The 17,210-nt window shown below is 38.2% G+C and overlaps 2 protein-coding genes across 5 annotated transcripts; both read right to left on the bottom strand.

The window, feature by feature from the left end:
• Window positions 1-138: 138 nt before the first annotated feature.
• Window positions 139-4,697, bottom strand: commd1 (copper metabolism (Murr1) domain containing 1). 4 transcript variants are annotated; one of them, XR_009808835.1, is made up of 4 exons: window positions 4,334-4,697; window positions 1,739-2,011; window positions 1,477-1,681; window positions 139-1,427 (listed from the first exon to the last, which is right to left on the bottom strand). XR_009808835.1 is itself a non-coding variant. In XM_061915960.1 (3 exons), the coding sequence occupies exons 1-3, from the start codon at window positions 4,505-4,507 to the stop codon at window positions 1,574-1,576; spliced, it is 555 nt and encodes a 184-aa protein (XP_061771944.1). In that variant the 5' UTR covers window positions 4,508-4,696; the 3' UTR covers window positions 139-1,573. The 4 variants fall into 4 exon arrangements, 1 of the variants encoding a protein (XP_061771944.1); XR_009808836.1 differs by having other exon boundaries at window positions 139-1,437; window positions 1,497-1,681; XR_009808837.1 differs by having other exon boundaries at window positions 139-1,262; window positions 1,497-1,681.
• A 4,949-nt stretch (window positions 4,698-9,646) lies between these two features.
• Window positions 9,647-12,270, bottom strand: LOC133562088 (uncharacterized). The gene is made up of 4 exons (XM_061915944.1): window positions 12,142-12,270; window positions 11,851-12,035; window positions 10,767-10,781; window positions 9,647-10,663 (listed from the first exon to the last, which is right to left on the bottom strand). Exons 2-4 carry the CDS (start codon window positions 12,033-12,035, stop codon window positions 10,081-10,083), a joined length of 783 nt encoding a protein of 260 aa, XP_061771928.1. The 5' UTR covers window positions 12,142-12,270; the 3' UTR covers window positions 9,647-10,080.
• Window positions 12,271-17,210: the final 4,940 nt, after the last annotated feature.

Raw genomic sequence — 17,210 nt, 5'->3', positions numbered from 1 at the left:
TAAAATCTGCTTTAAATGAAATTCAAATAATTTCAGTTTATTAACTGTCTGAATATATTTTTTATTTACCAAAAAGAGATAACACGTTGATGAAAAGGTGCTAATATGGCTAATGCTAACAGCCAGCTGTCACACAACAAGGCTGTAGATGTTTATTAAAGTCACATGACAACAACAACAACAACAATAACAACAACAACAACAGAGCTGCTCTCAATAGTTTTTGATCTCAGGTTGTCCAGGTCTTCAAGGTTGGGGAAAGGTCAGTGAGGCTCCTCAGTGTCTCTGGAGTCTTCACTTGTGAGACTGGCCCCGCCAGGTGAGTCAGGTGGAAACAGGTGAGTCTACAGGTGAGTCAGGTGGAAACAGGTGAGTCAGGTGGAAACAGGTGAGACTACAGGTAAACAGGTGAGTCTACAGGTGAGTCAGGTGGAAACAGGTGGGTCAGGTGAAAACAGGTGGGTCAGGTGAAAACAGGTGAGACTACAGGTAAACAGGTGAGTCAGGTGGAAACAGGTGAGTCTATAGGTAAACAGGTGAGTCAGGTGGAAACAGGTGAGTCTACAGGTAAACAGGTGAGTCTACAGGTGAGTCAGGTGGAAACAGGTGGGTCAGGTGAAAACAGGTGAGACTACAGGTAAACAGGTGAGTCAGGTGGAAGCAGGTGAGTCAGTTGGAAACAGGTGAGACTACAGGTAAACAGGTGAGTCAGGTGGAAACAGGTGAGTCTACAGGTAAACAGGTGAGTTAGGTGGAAACAGGTGAGTCTACAGGTAAACCGGTGAGTCAGGTGGAAACAGGTGAGTCTACAGGTAAACAGGTGGAAACAGGTGAGTCTACAGGTAAACAGGTGAGTCAGGTGGAAACAGGTGAGTCTATAGGTAAACAGGTGAGTCAGGTGGAAACAGGTGAGTCTACAGGTAAACAGGTGAGTCTACAGGTAAACAGGTGAGTCAGGTGGAAACAGGTGAGTCTATAGGTAAACAGGTGAGTCAGGTGGAAACAGGTGAGTCTACAGGTAAACAGGTGAGACTACAGGTGAGTCAGGTGGAAACAGGTGAGACTACAGGTAAACAGGTGAGTCAGGTGGAAACAGGTGAGTCTACGGGTAAACAGGTGAGTCAGGTGGAAACAGGTGAGTCTACAGGTAAACAGGTGAGTCAGGTGGAAACAGGTGAGTCCATAGGTAAACAGGTGAGTCAGGTGGAAACAGGTGAGTCTACAGGTAAACAGGTGAGTCAGGTGAGACTACAGGTAAACAGGTGAGTCAGGTGGAAACAGGTGAGACTACAGGTAAACAGGTGAGTCAGGTGGAAACAGGTGAGTCTACAGGTAAACAGGTGAGTCAGGTGGAAACAGGTGAGTCTACAGGTAAACAGGTGAGTCAGGTGGAAACAGGTGAGTCTACAGGTAAACAGGTGAGTCAGGTGGAAACAGGTGAGACTACAGGTAAACAGGTGAGTCAGGTGGAAACAGGTGAGACTACAGGTAAACAGGTGAGTCTATAGGTAAACAGGTGAGTCAGGTGGAAACAGGTGAGTCTACAGGTAAACAGGTGTGCTAAACAGTTGAGTCAGGTGCGCTGAAGGATGGCGTCGATGCTGGCCTGGACGTCGGCCATCTTCTTGAGCACCTGGTGGACCTGGTCCTCGTCCATCTCCACACACACAAACCGTGAGTCCTGGAAGACAACATTTCCTCAGGTGGGTGGTACCCTGCTTCCTTGGAAAGGTCTCACCTGGCCGCCGCCGCCCAGCTCCATCTCCATCAGGGCCACGGGGCCTCTGCCGGCCGCCGTCTGGAGGTCTACCCTCCAGGACAGACCCCTGAGTCCGGGCTCCCAGCGGCTGTGGGACAGCAGACTCTCCCTCACGCGGACACGCTGGCTCTTCCAGAAGCGAGAGAGGGCGGCGGCCTGCTCAAGGTCAACACCGCCCGCCCCCTGCTTCCTGGTCTGGGCGGTGAGGAAGGCCTCCAGCTGGGCGTGGTCCATGTCGGCTGTGGCGATGGACTGTGAGGATGGTCAGACATCTGCGTTCAAGTCTGAGACTAGTGTGTGTGTGTGTATGTATATATATATATATATATATATATATCCTGTTGAAAACGTCACGGAATGATGACATGTGCGCGTGACGTCACCGGTGGCAGCGGACATGTTCTTTCAGCACCAATCACGGCTAAAAGTAGTAGTTTTTATTGCATAATTACACGTCATTATGCGATAAAATAGAATCTTTTGCAATTTGTTCAATTGATAATGGAGACGACAAAGAAGAAAGATGTTGGTGGAAAGCGGTGACCGCCAGTGTCTCTGAGAGAAGCCAAGAAAGTCGCAGCTGCCTCTTTGACACCTGCAGGAGGAACGACGCGAGCTCCGCTCATGTGTACGGTAAGAGCCGACTTATTACCACAATTTTCTCACCGAAACCTGCTGGTTGACATGTGGTAGAGAAACATGTTCGCTTGACCACAATGTTCCATATTAAAGCTTCACAACAAAGAAACACCGGCTGTGATTGTGTTGCTAAAGCCGGCTGCACCACACCACACCCATCCGACTTTCAGGTATGACTATATAATCTCAAAAAACACTAGCAACACAATAAGCAGATAAGGGATTTTCCAGAATTATCCTAGTAAATGTGTCTAATAACATCTGAATCGCTCCCACTGCCCTCGTCTTTCTTTTTTCTTCTAGTCCTTCACTCTCACTTTCCTCATCCACGAATATTTCATCCTCGCTTCAAATAATGGGGAAATCGTTGATTTCTCGGTCCGAATCGCTCTCGCTGCTAGTGGCCATGATTGTAAACCATGTTAAGAGTCGACTTATTACCACAATTTTCTCACCGAAACCTGCCGGTTGACATGTGGTGGAGAAACATGTTCGCTCGACCGCGATGTTCCATATTAAAGCTTCACAACAAAGATAAACTGGCTGTGTTTGTGTTGCTAAAGCCGGCTGCACTACGCCACACCCATCCAACTTTCAGGTATGACCATATAATCTCACTAAAACACCAGTAACACAATAAGCAGATAATGGATTTTCCAGAATTATCCTAGTAAATGTGTCTAATAACATCTGAATCGCTCACATTGCCCTCGTCTTTTTTTTCTTTCGTCTAGTCCTTCACTCTCACTTTCCTCATCCACGAATATTTCATCCTCGCTTCAAATAATGGGGAAATCGTTGATTTCTCGGTCCGAATCGCTCTCGCTGCTGGTGGCCATGATTGTAAACCATGTTAAGAGTCGACTTATTACCACAATTTTCTCACCGAAACCTGCCGGTTGACATGTGGTGGAGAAACATGTTCGCTTGACCGCGATGTTCCATATTAAAGCTTCACAACAAACAAAGATAAACCAGCTGTGTTTGTGTTGCTAAAGCCGGCTGCACTACGCCACACCCATCCGACTTTCAGGTATGACTATATAATCTCAAAAAACACTAGCAACACAATAAGCAGATAAGGGATTTTCCAGAATTATCCTAGTAAATGTGTCTAATAACATCTGAATCGCTCCCACTGCCCTCGTCTTTCTTTTTTCTTCTAGTCCTTCACTCTCACTTTCCTCATCCACGAATATTTCATCCTCGCTTCAAATAATGGGGAAATCGTTGATTTCTCGGTCCGAATCGCTCTCGCTGCTGGTGGCCATGATTGTAAACCATGTTAAGAGTCGACTTATTACCACAATTTTCTCACCGAAACCTGCCGGTTGACATGTGGTGGAGAAACATGTTCGCTTGACCGCGATGTTCCATATTAAAGCTTCACAACAAACAAAGATAAACCGGCTGTGTTTGTGTTGCTAAAGCCGGCTGCACTACGCCACACCCATCCAACTTTCAGGTATGACCATATAATCTCACTAAAACACCAGTAACACAATAAGCAGATAAGGGATTTTCCATAATTATCTTAGTAAATGGGTCCAACCCATCTTTTTTTTTCTTCTAGTCCTTCACTCTAACTATCCTCATCCACGAATATTTCATCCTCGCTTCAAATAATGGGGAAATTGTCGATTTCGCGGTCTGAATCGCTCTCGCTGCTGGTGGCCATGATTGTAAACAATGTTCAGACGTGAGGAGCTCCACAACACGTGACGTCACGCGCAAATCGTCTGCTACTTCCGGTACAGTCAAGGCTTTCTTTATTAGCGACCAACTTTAAATCCTTTCAGCAAAAATATGGCAATATCGCGAAATGATCAAGTATGACACATAAAATGGACCTGCTATCCCCGTTTAAATAAGAAAATCTCATTTCAGTTAACGAAGGCGTGTTTGGAAAGAAGAGCGGCGAGTGACGTCATGTACCTTTAAAAGTGCTGTCATTTTGTGGTAGAAGGCGTCAAAGTGGTCCCGGGCCATGTCGGGGAAGAGCTGGCCGTGTAAGAAGTCCTGCGTCACCTCAGTCTTGTCGAAGTAAAGTTGCTGAGCGACGCCATTGAGCAGCGCGAGCAGACATTTGCTAGCTTCCGCCTCCGCCATCTTGGGCAGGGCTTTTTTTGTTTTTTGCCCCTCCCTCCCCACACACAACTTTATTTCGACAACAATGTGGTACAAAACAAACACCAACTAAAGAACTTGGAAATACATGGTAATTTCATTATTCAAAAAAAAAATGAACAAAAACACATCTAGAGTATTCACCATTAAAGCAACGAAAAGGCAAAACAAAACGACGTTCCGGTACGGTCCGTTTGCGCATGCGTCAAAATCCCCGCACCGTATTTGTCGTTCAGTATTCTTTCAAAATAAAGGTATCTTTACTCATGTAACCTATTTTTACGGTTTTGCCTCTTTCAATCCAATCCGATCCACTTTATTTATATACCACATTCAAACAACAAGAACGTTTCCAATGTGCTGCACAGCCATGTTAAAAACAATAATAAAAAACAATATTATGCTCCACCAATGACTGAATAAATACAACAAATAAATAAATATAAAACCAATATAAAAACAATATAAAAATAAATATGATTAAAACTATTTTAAAGGGTAAAAGCAATTAAAAAAGTAGAATAGAAATCAAAATGTATAAAAAAAACACCTGTGTAAATGAGTGGTGGGGGTAAAATTGTGGAATTCTCTTTACAACGAGATAAAAAACTGTAAAAATGTATTCCAATTGAAAAAAATATATAAAGATAGAACAATGAGATCACATGGCCAGCCATAAGTGTTTACATTTTGCTTTTTATTTATTATTTTACTTTTTTTTTTTGTCTGGTTTTGTATTTGCTCTGTATCATTCCGTAAGGTGTATATTATTATTATTATAATTATTCTCTCTAATTGGATTAGACTTTATGAAGTTTTTGCACTTGTTGTGTTTTTCTTGTGTTTTTTTTTATTGTTTCATTACATTTGGATTTATGTGTTGGTTTAAATGATATTCATGAAGTAAGATAAAATATAATGTCAAAGGGGGCAGGAAACTACAAGATTTTTCTTCATCCCGCTCCTTCTCAGGCATTGTTGTGTGAATTTAAATTGTATAATTGAGGTATGGAAGGCTTTCTGCTCCGCTGCTCCCAGTCAGTGGAACTTTCTCCCTGACCACCTGAGGGCACCACAGACTGTGGATGTTTTAAAAAAAGGCTTAAAAACCCATCTTTGGGCTGTTTCTAGTTTTATATTTTTATTATTACTACTATTTTTTTACACTGTGGCACTTTGAGGTTGTTTGCTCAACGTAAAGGGCTTTTTTACAAATAAAATCTATTATCATTATTGTTACTATAATTGTGTATTGTTCAAAATGCACATCAATGAAGGAGATAAATAAAAAATGAAATGAAAGGAAATTAATCCATCCATTTTTTTTTACCGCTTATTCCCTTTGGAGTCGCAGTAAGTTCCTGTTATACAGTATATGCCTTGAGCTCTTATTTTGAAGGCGAAAAGAACGGAAATGATGTCATGTTGGAACGGAGTGGAGGTTTTCGAATATAACCCAGGGTTCATATAAATCGTCTATTCTGTATCACACTATAAAATAAAATATAAACACGGAAGCTCTAGTTTTACACGAGGACCACTTAATTTTCTCTCTTTTCGAAAACCTCCGCTCCAGTCCGTGGAACTTTCTCCCTGACCACCTGAGGGCACCTTAGACTGTGGATGATTTTAAAAAAGGCTTAAAAACCCATCTTTGGGCTGTTTCTAGTTTTATATTTTTATTATTACTACTATTTTTTTACACTGTGGCACCTTGAGGTTGTTTGCTCAACGTAAAGGGCTTTTTTACAAATAAAATCTATTATCATTATTGTTACTATAATTGTGTATTGTTCAAAATGCACATCAATGAAGGAGATAAATAAAAAATGAAATGAAAGGAAATTAATCCATCCATTTTTTTTTACCGCTTATTCCCTTTGGAGTCGCAGTAAGTTCCTGTTATACAGTATATGCCTTGAGCTCTTATTTTGAAGGCGAGAAGAATGGAAATGATGTCATGTTGGAACGGAGTGGAGGTTTTCGAATGCAACCGAGGGTTTATATAAATCGTCTATTCTGTATCACACTATAAAATAAAATATAAACACGGAACCTCTAGTTTTACACGAGGACCACTTAATTTTCTCTCTTTTCTAAAACCTCCGCTCCAGTCTGTGAAACTTTCTCCCTGACCACCTGAGGGCACCTCAGACTGTGGATGATTTTAAAAAAGGCTTAAAAACCCATCTTTGGGCTGTTTCTAGTTTTATATTTTTATTATTACTACTATTTTTTTACACTGTGGCACCTTGAGGTTGTTTGCTCAACGTAAAGGGCTTTTTTACAAATAAAATCTATTATCATTATTGTTACTATAATTGTGTATTGTTCAAAATGCACATCAATGAAGGAGATAAATAAAAAATGAAATGAAAGGAAATTAATCCATCCATTTTTTTTACCGCTTATTCCCTTTGGAGTCGCAGTAAGTTCCTGTTATACAGTATATGCCTTGAGCTCTTATTTTGAAGGCGAGAAGAACGGAAATGATGTCATGTTAGAACGGAGCGGCGGTTTTCGAATGTAACCCAGGGTTTATATAAATAGTCTATTCTGTATCACACTATAAAATAAAATATAAACACGGAAGCTCTAGTTTTACACGACGATCACTTAATTTTCTCTCTTTTCGAAAACTTCCGCTCCAATTGTACGGAATATGTACTAAAATGTGCAATCTACTAATAAAAGTATCAATCAGTCAATCAAAACTCCAACATGACATCATTTCCGTTGTTTTTGCCTTCAAAATAAGAGCCCAAGGCATATATTGTATAACAGGGACTTAACATCACAAAGAGGCAAAACCGTAAAAAATAGGTTACACTCATAAGAACAAATCTTCGATATCTATACCTTAAACACTTGATCCTCTGTATTCACCATTAAAGCAACGAAAAGGCAAAACAAAACGTTACGGTACGATCCGTTTGCGCATGCGTCAAAATCCCTGCACCGTATTTGTATTTTAGAATTCTTTCAAAATAAAGGTATCTTTACTCATAACAACAAATCTTCGACATCTACACCTTAAACCAGGGGTCACCAACACCAGGTCGCCCGTAAGGACCAGATGAGTCGCCCGCTGGCCTGTTCTAAAAATAGCTCAAATAGCAGCACTTACCAGTGAGCTGCCTCTATTTTTTTAATTGTATTTATTTACTAGCAAGCTGGTCTCGTTTTGCTCGACATTTTTAATTCTAAGAGAAACAAAACTCAAATAGAATTTGAAAATCCAAGAAAATATTTTAAAGACTTGGTCTTGTTGAAATAAATTCATTTATTTTTTTTACTTTGCTTCTTATAACTTTCAGAAAGACGATTTTAGAGAAAAAATACAACCTTAAAAATGATTTTAAGATTTTTAAACACATAGACCTTTTTACCTTTTAAATTCCTTCCTCTTCTTTCCTGACAATTTAAATCAATGTTCAAGTATTTTTTTTTTTTATTGTAAAGAATAATAAATACATTTTAATTTAATTCTTCATTTTAGCTTCTGTTTTTTTAAACGAAGAATATTTGTGAAATATTTCTTCAAACTTATGATTAAGTTTAATAAAAAATATTCTGGCAAATCTAGAAATTCTGTAGAATCAAATTTAAATCTTATATCAAAGTCTTTTGAATTTCTTTTAAAAAAAAAATTCTGGAAAATCTAGAAGAAATAATGATTTGTCTTTGTTAGAAATATAACTTGGTCCAATTTGTTATATATTCTAACAAAATGCAGACTTGATTTTAACCTATTTAAAACATGTCATCAAAATTCAAAAATTGATCTTAATCAGGAAAAATGACTAATGATGTTCCATAAATTATTTTTTTTACATTTTTTCAAAAAGATTCAAATTAACAATTTTTTGCTTCGTTTTTTCAGTTGAATTTAGAATTTTAAAGAGTCGAAATTGAAGATAAACTATGTTTCAAAATTGTATTCATTTTTTTTCCTGTTTTCTCCTCTTTTAAACCGTTCAATTAAGTGTTTTTTTTATCATTTATTTTCTGAAAAAAACCTTACGTAAAAGGAAAAAAAATGTACGACAGAATGACAGACAGAAATACCCATTTATATGTGTGTATATATATATATATATATATATATATATATATATATATATATATATATTAAAGGTTAATTGAGCAAATTGGCTATTTCTGGCAATTTATTTAAGTGTGTATCAAACTGGTAGCCCTTGGCATTAATCAGTACCCAAGAAGTTTCTAAAAGGTTGGTGACCCCTGCCATAAACATTTAATCCATTGTATTCATCCACGCCTTTTTTAATACAAATTTGAAGCTGTCCTTTTCATATTTCATGGCCATTTGTGGAAAGTATCCAAACACATTTTACGCACGTACATTTATTTTAGTAATATTTGGGTGAGTGTTATGTTTGCGCATGCGTGTTGTTGCAACAAACCCGTTCATTAGGGACACCTGCACCGTCCCCTGCAAGAGGAAAGGTGTAAATACTTCATCTCGGTGACTTATTTATGTCACAACATGTTTATTATTCTCATTTCCACATCAAGTTGGTGGTGAGCAAGTGTGTGTGTTCATGCAAAACCACACAAATAAACGTTGCTGCGTTCTTGGTAGAGTGGCCGTGCCAGCAACTTGGTGGATGCAGGTTCGATTCCCACTTCCGCCATCCTAGTCACTGCCGTTGTGTCCTTGGGCAAGACACTTTACCCACCTGCTCCCAGTGCCACCCACACTGCTTTAAATGTAACTTAGATATTGGGTTTCACTATGTAAAGTGCTTTGAGTCACTAGAGAAAAGCGCTATATAAATATAATTCACTTCACTTCATAAAGTGGCCTGGAAGGCATTGATTTGTGCAAGTGTGCCTTCTTCAACACACTTACTGTACAAAGTATATAAGTTAACACACAAGTTGTTTTTCCCATGACTTCAGGTTGCCCTGCCAGAAGACAAAGCTGCCTTTGATCTGCGTGGGATGGGATACAACGTGGAGGTGTCGGTTTCTTTGATCTACCAGACAGCCACAGGAAGACCTTATCATGACCCGAAATCTACAAAGCAGAGAGGGGGCAAACCCGACACCGCTCCAAGCACTTTTTTTTCTCCTCCAAATGAAAGAGCAGAGAAATTGTGTGCTCAAAGCTTTTTTAATGCTGTGCAAAATCAGACGTTTACATTGTCGATCGTGTTAGCGTGCTCGCATTAGCATGGAAGCAAAGCTACTCGTCAAAAGACGTTGGTTTTTTTCCAGCTTGCCCAATTGGTCGTTGTCAACCTCGGCGCCGGCCCCCGGAAGATCAGGTCGCGCCTATTTTGTTTGTCTTCTTCCGGCCACGCCCAGGCTTGGTCCCGCCTCTTTTGTTTCTCTACTTCTGGGCACGCCCAGGCTTCCTTTTCCTTCCGGGACCTTTGGCTGGCGTAGGACCTTTGGCGGACTGCGGCTGCTTGGCATGTCCGCGCCCAAGCGGGTTCTTCCGGGGGCTTCTTCTCCAACCCCCTTGGCCCCACTTTACGTCACACCTCCCGCCCTGCCAATTCTGGGTGCCCTTCCATTCGTAGCATTTAGGTGTGATCACCCCCCCCCCTGGAGCAGCTGTCACACTTCATGTGCTGGTTCACCCTTTCGCAGCGGAAGATGTTCTCCAGGCCGCCGAGCTTGCTTCCCAGGTTTTTGAGCGCCTTTATGAGTTCTCCTTCATTGATGGGTCGTCCCATTTTAGGCTTGAAGACTTTGGAGAAGACCAGGGCGTGCTGGGGCCATTCTGTGATGTCCTTTAGCAGCGGGAGGATGCTCCGCCCCATGTTGTTATCGTTACTCGCACACCGGTCTGGGCACGGCGAGGCGAAGACGTAGAAGAGCATCAGACCTGTCTGATTTTTTGGCTTTTTAGCCGCCCACGCCTTAAAGCGGCGCAGGACGCGGTACTCGGCGTGCTCCACTTTCACATTTTGGTTCCGGTTGCGGCACTTGGCTTTCAGGACGGTGGCGGCCAACACGTACTTGTCCTGGTAGACGCCGTAACGCAAGAGGTCCTTCCTGATCTTGTCACCCGGGTCAGGGATGGCATTCACGTGATATACGCCGTTAAGACCCGGGACATTCACCGCCAGACTGAACATGGACAAATTTCTCTCAGAGTCCCTCCTACACCCCCCCCCCACCCCCACACACACACACACACACACACACACACATTAACCATGTGACCTTAGCTCCATCACCAATAGTGTGCTTGCCATGGACTCACCGTTCCAAATGAAGCCTGCAGGTGTGGGGACACAAAAAAAAAGAACAACTATGATAAACAAACAAAAAATATCATGCGCAACCATCACAAACAAACAACTATCGAAAACAAAGACGTATCACAGACAAAAAATTGTCACAACCAAACAACACAAACAAACAATTATCATAAACAGACCAACATCACAAACAAACTACTGCCACAAAAAACAAATATCACAAACAGCAATCACAAACAAACAACTTTTGAAAACAAAGGAGTATCACAAACAGACAATCATCACAAACAAGCATCGTCAACAAAAAACTAACATGAAAAATCTATGACAAACAAACAACTATCACAAACAAACATCATCAACAAAAAACTAACATGAAAAATCTATGACAAACAAACAACTATCACAAACAACTATCACAAACAAACAACTATCATAAATAACTATCACAAACAAACATCACAAACAAACAATCATCACTGTCAAAATAATAGTATATAAGTTAGCACACAAGTTGTTTTCCCATGACTTCAGGTTGCCCTTCCAGAAGACAAAGCTGCCTTTAATCTTATCGAGCAAAAGGCCTGCCGCTTGTAAACCACCACCGCGTGGGATGGGATACAACGTGGAGGTGTCGCTTTCTTTGATCTATTGGACAGCCACAGGAAGACCTTATCATGACCTGAATTCTACAAAGCAGAGAGGGGGCAAACCCGACACCGCTCCAAGCACTTTTTTTTATTTGAAACTGTTGATGACCCAGCGCAGCAGCTATTTATGACCCCCTCTCCTTAATAGTCTCTGCAGCTATGTAATCAGGTAATGCCCAAATAAATGTGGAGGCCTGGAACCCTTTTCTCGGCGCGTAGGTTCGAGGGTTCGAGTGCACGCGCTCTCCTCATGAGCTAAATTGAATCCTGTCTCTTATTCCTTGCTTCTTGCCTTTGTGTAATAGATAGTTCAGTGTTAGAACCTCACAATCACAAACAAACAAGTATCACAAACAAGTACCACAAACAAGTATCAAAAATACGTATGGCAAACAAACAACAATAGTAAACAAACAACAAACATAAAATAAGGTACCTCTTGATGACTTGTTCAACAATTTCGGCAAGCCGTTTCTGGTCGATGAGCTGGTTCTGGTCGATGGGCTGGTTCTGGTTGATGGGCCGGTTCTGGTTGATGAGCCGGTTCTGGTTTTTGGGCCAAGTCTTTGTTGCCGTGACAACCACAATAAGTGCCAACAACCGCCAGCGTACATCAGCCATCTCCGCACACACACACACACACACACATATACACACACATACACACACACACAAATGTGTTATTTCTTGAAAGTTCCAAAGAGGAGATAAGAAATATTTGACCCACCTTGTTGGACCAAGTTGCCGATAATGAAGACGACGATGATGATGAAGATGTTTTCTGCTCACAGATCAAACCCCAAAAAGGAACTTGATCTTATCACAATGTTGCTTAACTCACTACACACACACACACACACACACACACACACTTGCGGCCCCTACTTAAATGCATTTTCTATATATATATATATATATATATATATATATATATATATATATATATATATATATATATATATATATATATATATATATATACATATATATATATATATATACATATATATATAAAACAAATGTACAAACCCCGTTTCCATATGAGTTGGGAAATTGTGTTAGATGTAAATATAAACAGAATACAATGATTTGCAAATCCTTTTCAACCCATATTCAGTTGAATATGCTACAAAGACAACATATTTGATGTTCAAACTCATAAACTTTATTTTATTTTTTTGCAAATAATAATTAACTTAGAATTTCATGGCTGCAACACGTGCCAAAGTAGTTGGGAAAAGGCATGTTCACCACTGTGTTACATCACATTTCTTTTAACAACACTCAATAAACGTTTGGGAACTGAGGAAACTAATTGTTGAAGCTTTGAAAGTAAAATTCTTTGCCATTTTTGTTTTATGTAGAGCTTCAGTCCTTCAACAGTCCGGGGTCTCCGCTGCCCTATTTTACGCTTCATTATGCGCCACACATTTTCCATGGGAGAAAGGTCTGGACTGCAGGTGGACCAGGAAAGTACCCGCACTCTTTTACTACGAAGCCACGCTGTTGCAACACTTGTCTTGCTGAAATAAGCAGGGGCGTCCATGATAACGTTGCTTGGATGACAACATATGTTGCTCCAAAACCTGTATGGACCTTTCAGCATTAATGGTGCCTTCACAGATGTGTAAGTTACCCATGCCTTGGCCACTAATGCACCCCCATACCATCACACATGCTGGCTTTTCCACTTTGTGCCGATAACAAGCCGGATGGTTATTTTTTTATTTGGACACCACGTCCGCAGTTTCCCAAAATAATTTTAAATGTGGACTCGTCAGACCACAAAACACCTTTCCACTTTACATCAGTCCATCTTAGATGACCTCGGGCCCAGCCAAGTCGGCGTCGTTTCTGGGTGTTGTTGATAAATGGGTTTGGCTTTGCATAGTAGAGTTTTAACTTGCACTTACAGATGTAGCGACCAACTGTAGTTACTGACAGTGGTTTTCTGAAGTGTTCCTGAGCCCGTGTGGTGATATCCTTTACACACTGATGTCGGTTTTTGATGCAGTACCGCCTGAGGGAACAAAAGTCCGTAATATCATGGCTTACGTGCAGTGATTTTTCCAGATTCTCTGAACTTTTTGATGATTTTACGGACCGTAGATGGTAAAATCCCTAAATTCCTTGCAATCCATCCATCCATTTCCTACCGCTTATTCCCTTTCGGGGTCGCGGGTCCTTGCAATAGCTCGTTGAGAAATGTTGTTCTAAAACTGTTTGACAATTTGCTTACAAAGTGGTGACCCTCGCCTTGTTTGTGAATGACTTAGCATTTCATGGAAGCTGCTTTTATAGCCAATCATGGCACCCACCTGTTCCCAATTAGCCTGCACACCTGTGGGATGTTCCAAATAAGGGTTTGATGAGCATTCCTCAACTTTATCAGTATTTATTGCCACTTTTCCCAACTTCTTTGTCACGTGTTGCTGGCATCAAATTCTAAAGTTAATTATTATTTGCAAAAAAAAAAGTTTATGAGTTTGAACATCAAATATGTTGTCTTTGTAGCATATTCAACTGAATATGGCTTGAAAAGGATTTGCAAATCATTGTATTCTGTTTATATTTACATCTAACACAATTTCCCAACTCATATGGAAACGAGGTTTGTATATATAAACATATATGTATGCTTATATATATATATATATATATATATATATATATATATATATATATATATAGATTACATGCCAACAATGTATGGGTTTCTTTTTTGCCTAATCTTATGCAATTAAACCTAAATATTACGACTTCAGATACTCGGCCCCATTTTAGAATTACGCCAACTCGTCCCATGTTGACATGCTAACATCAGCATGCTAATATTTTTCTGCTAGCATTTTTGCTATTTCTTTTTTACGGACCTAAAAATCCCGACTTTTGACAACTGGCGCCATGTTAGAAGTGGGCCGACTTCCCTTACAGTATATTAGCATGCTAATTTTAACGCGCTAACATTTTATGCTGGATTTTTGGCCCGATCTTATGCTATTAAAACGAAACATCGTGGTTTTAGCTAGTTGGTGCCATCTTAAGACGTATGCAAACTTTGACCTACCCCAGGCCAGAGGATTACAGCACAGATAGCAGGCCCGTTAAAATTTTTCCAAAGTAATTTTTTAGTTCTATAAATATATACAGCATCATTCACATGTGAATAATGCTGTATAATAGACTGTATTTATATTAATCACATGTGAATAATGCTGTATAATAGACTGTATTTATATTATTCACAAGTGAATAATGCTGTATAATAGACTGTATTTATATTATTCACATGTGAATAATGCTGTATAATAGACTGTATTTATGTTATTCAAATTTGAATAATGATGTATAGAAGACTGTTTTTATATTATTCGTAAGTGAATAATGCTGTATAATAGACTATATTTATGTTATTCACATGTGAATAATATTGTATAATAGACTGTATTTATATTATTCATATGTAAATAATGATGTTTAATAGACTATATTATTTACAAGTGAATGATGCTGTATAATAGACTCTATTTATATTATTCACTTGTGAATAATGCTGTATAATAGACTGTATTTATATTATTCACATGTGAATAATGTTGTATAATAGACTGTTTTTATATTATTCACATGTGAATAATGCTGTATAATAGACTGTATTTATATTATTCAAATTTGAATAATGATGTATAATAGACTGTTTTTATATTATTCATATGTGAATAATACTGTGTAATAGACTGTATTTATATTATTCACATGTGAATAATGCTGTATAATAGTCTGTATTTATATTATTCAAATGTGAATAATGCTGTATAATAGACTGTATTTATAATATTCACATCTGAAAAAAACTGTATAATACTGTATTTATATTATTCACATGTGAATAATGCTGTATAATAGACTGTATTTATATTATTCACATGTGAATAATGCTGTATAATAGACTGTATTTATGTTATTTGCATGTAAATAATGCTGTATAATAGACTGTATTTCTAATATTCACATGTGAATAATGTATAATAGTCTGTATTTATAATATTCACATCTGAAAAAAACGGTATAATACTGTATTTATATTATTCAAATGTGAATAATGATGTATAGTAGACTGTTTTTATGTTATTCACATGTAAAAAAAACACCTAAGTGTTTATTGTCTATTGTGAGCAAACTGTGGTGCTGAATTTCCCCCAGAGATCAATAAAGTACCTTCTATTTTATTCTGAGTCTAAATTCAGTTTTTGACAGCCCAAGTTGTCACCTGTACCACAAAGCTAACGTGGATGTTTGGTTGCCGTGCATCGACCGACTTTGTGAGCAAACGCTCTTCAAGTCCTGTTCCTATTCTTGTGACAAAGAGGAAGTTCCTCTGACAGCTGCTCGGCCAGCCAGCAAAGACGTGAAAAAGGGGAAGACGCGGTGGAGGTGAAGACGCAAAGTCACAAGGTGCTTGTCGTCGATAATAAAGCACTTTATTCTCTTGCAATAAAAGCATGACACAGCAGAAAAGCAACACATGGAATGTTCTTCAGTAAAGAAAAGAAAAGAAATATTTATATTATTCACAAGTGAATAATGCTGTATAATAGACTGCATTTATAATATTCACATCTGAAAAATACTGTATAGTACTGATTTATGTTATTCACATGTGAATAATGTTGTATAATAGACTGCATTTATAATATTCACATCTGAAAAATACTGTATAATACTGAATTTATATTATTCACAAGTGAATAAAGCTGTATAATAGACTGCATGTATTTATAATATTTACATCTGAAAAATACTGTATAATACTGGATTTATGTTATTCACATGTGAGTAATGCTGTATAATAGACTGTATTTATAATATTCACATCTGAAAAATACTGTATAATACTGGATTTATGTTATTCACATGTGAGTAATGCTGTATAATATACTATATTATTCACAAGTGAATAAAGCTGTATAATAGACTGCATGTATTTATAATATTCACATCTGAAAAATACTGTATAGTACTTGATTTATGTTATTCACATGTAAATAATGCTGTATAATATACTATATTATTCACAGGTGAATAAAGCTGTATAATAGTCTGCATGTATTTATAATATTCACATCTGAAAAATACTGTGTAGTACTGGATTTATGTTATTCACAAGTGAATAATGCTGTATAATAGACTGTATTTATATTATTCACATGTGAAGAATGTTGTAATATAGACTGTATTTATAATATTCACATCTGAAAAATACTGTATAATACCGGATTTATGTTATTCACATGTGAATAATGCTGTATAATATACTATATTATTCACAAGTGAATAATGCTGTATAATAGACTGTATTTATATTATTCACATGTGAAGAATGTTGTAATATAGACTGTATTTATAATATTCACATCTGAAAAATACTGTATAATACCGGATTTATGTTATTCACATGTGAATAATGCTGTATAATATACTATATTATTCACAAGTGAATAATGCTGTATAATAGACTGTATTTATATTATTCACATGTGAAGAATGTTGTAATATAGACTGTATTTATAATATTCACATCTGAAAAATACTGTATAATACCGGATTTATGTTATTCACATGTGAATAATGCTGTATAATATACTATATTATTCACAAGTGAATAATGCTGTATAATGGACTGTATTTATAATATTCACATCTGAAAAATACTGTATAATACTGGATTTATGTTAATCACATGTGAATAATGTTGTATAATAGACTGTATTTGTAATATTCACATCTGAAAAATAC

Source organism: Nerophis ophidion, linkage group LG01, assembly GCF_033978795.1.
Source record: "Nerophis ophidion isolate RoL-2023_Sa linkage group LG01, RoL_Noph_v1.0, whole genome shotgun sequence".
NCBI lineage: Eukaryota > Metazoa > Chordata > Actinopteri > Syngnathiformes > Syngnathidae > Nerophis > Nerophis ophidion.
This window is presented reverse-complemented; position numbering and strand designations above follow the sequence as displayed.

Excerpts from the sequence above, each read along its gene's own strand:
- LOC133562088 (XM_061915944.1), bottom strand. The coding sequence starts at position 12,035 with ATGGCTGATGTACGCTGGCGGTTGTTGGCACTTATTGTGGTTGTCACG.
- commd1 (XM_061915960.1), bottom strand. The coding sequence starts at position 4,507 with ATGGCGGAGGCGGAAGCTAGCAAATGTCTGCTCGCGCTGCTCAATGGC. Across the intron at positions 2,012-4,333 it reads AAATGACAGCACTTTTAAAG|TCCATCGCCACAGCCGACAT; the intron begins GTACATGACGTC and ends CCATCCTCACAG. Across the intron at positions 1,682-1,738 it reads AGCTGGGCGGCGGCGGCCAG|GACTCACGGTTTGTGTGTGT; the intron begins GTGAGACCTTTC and ends GTTGTCTTCCAG.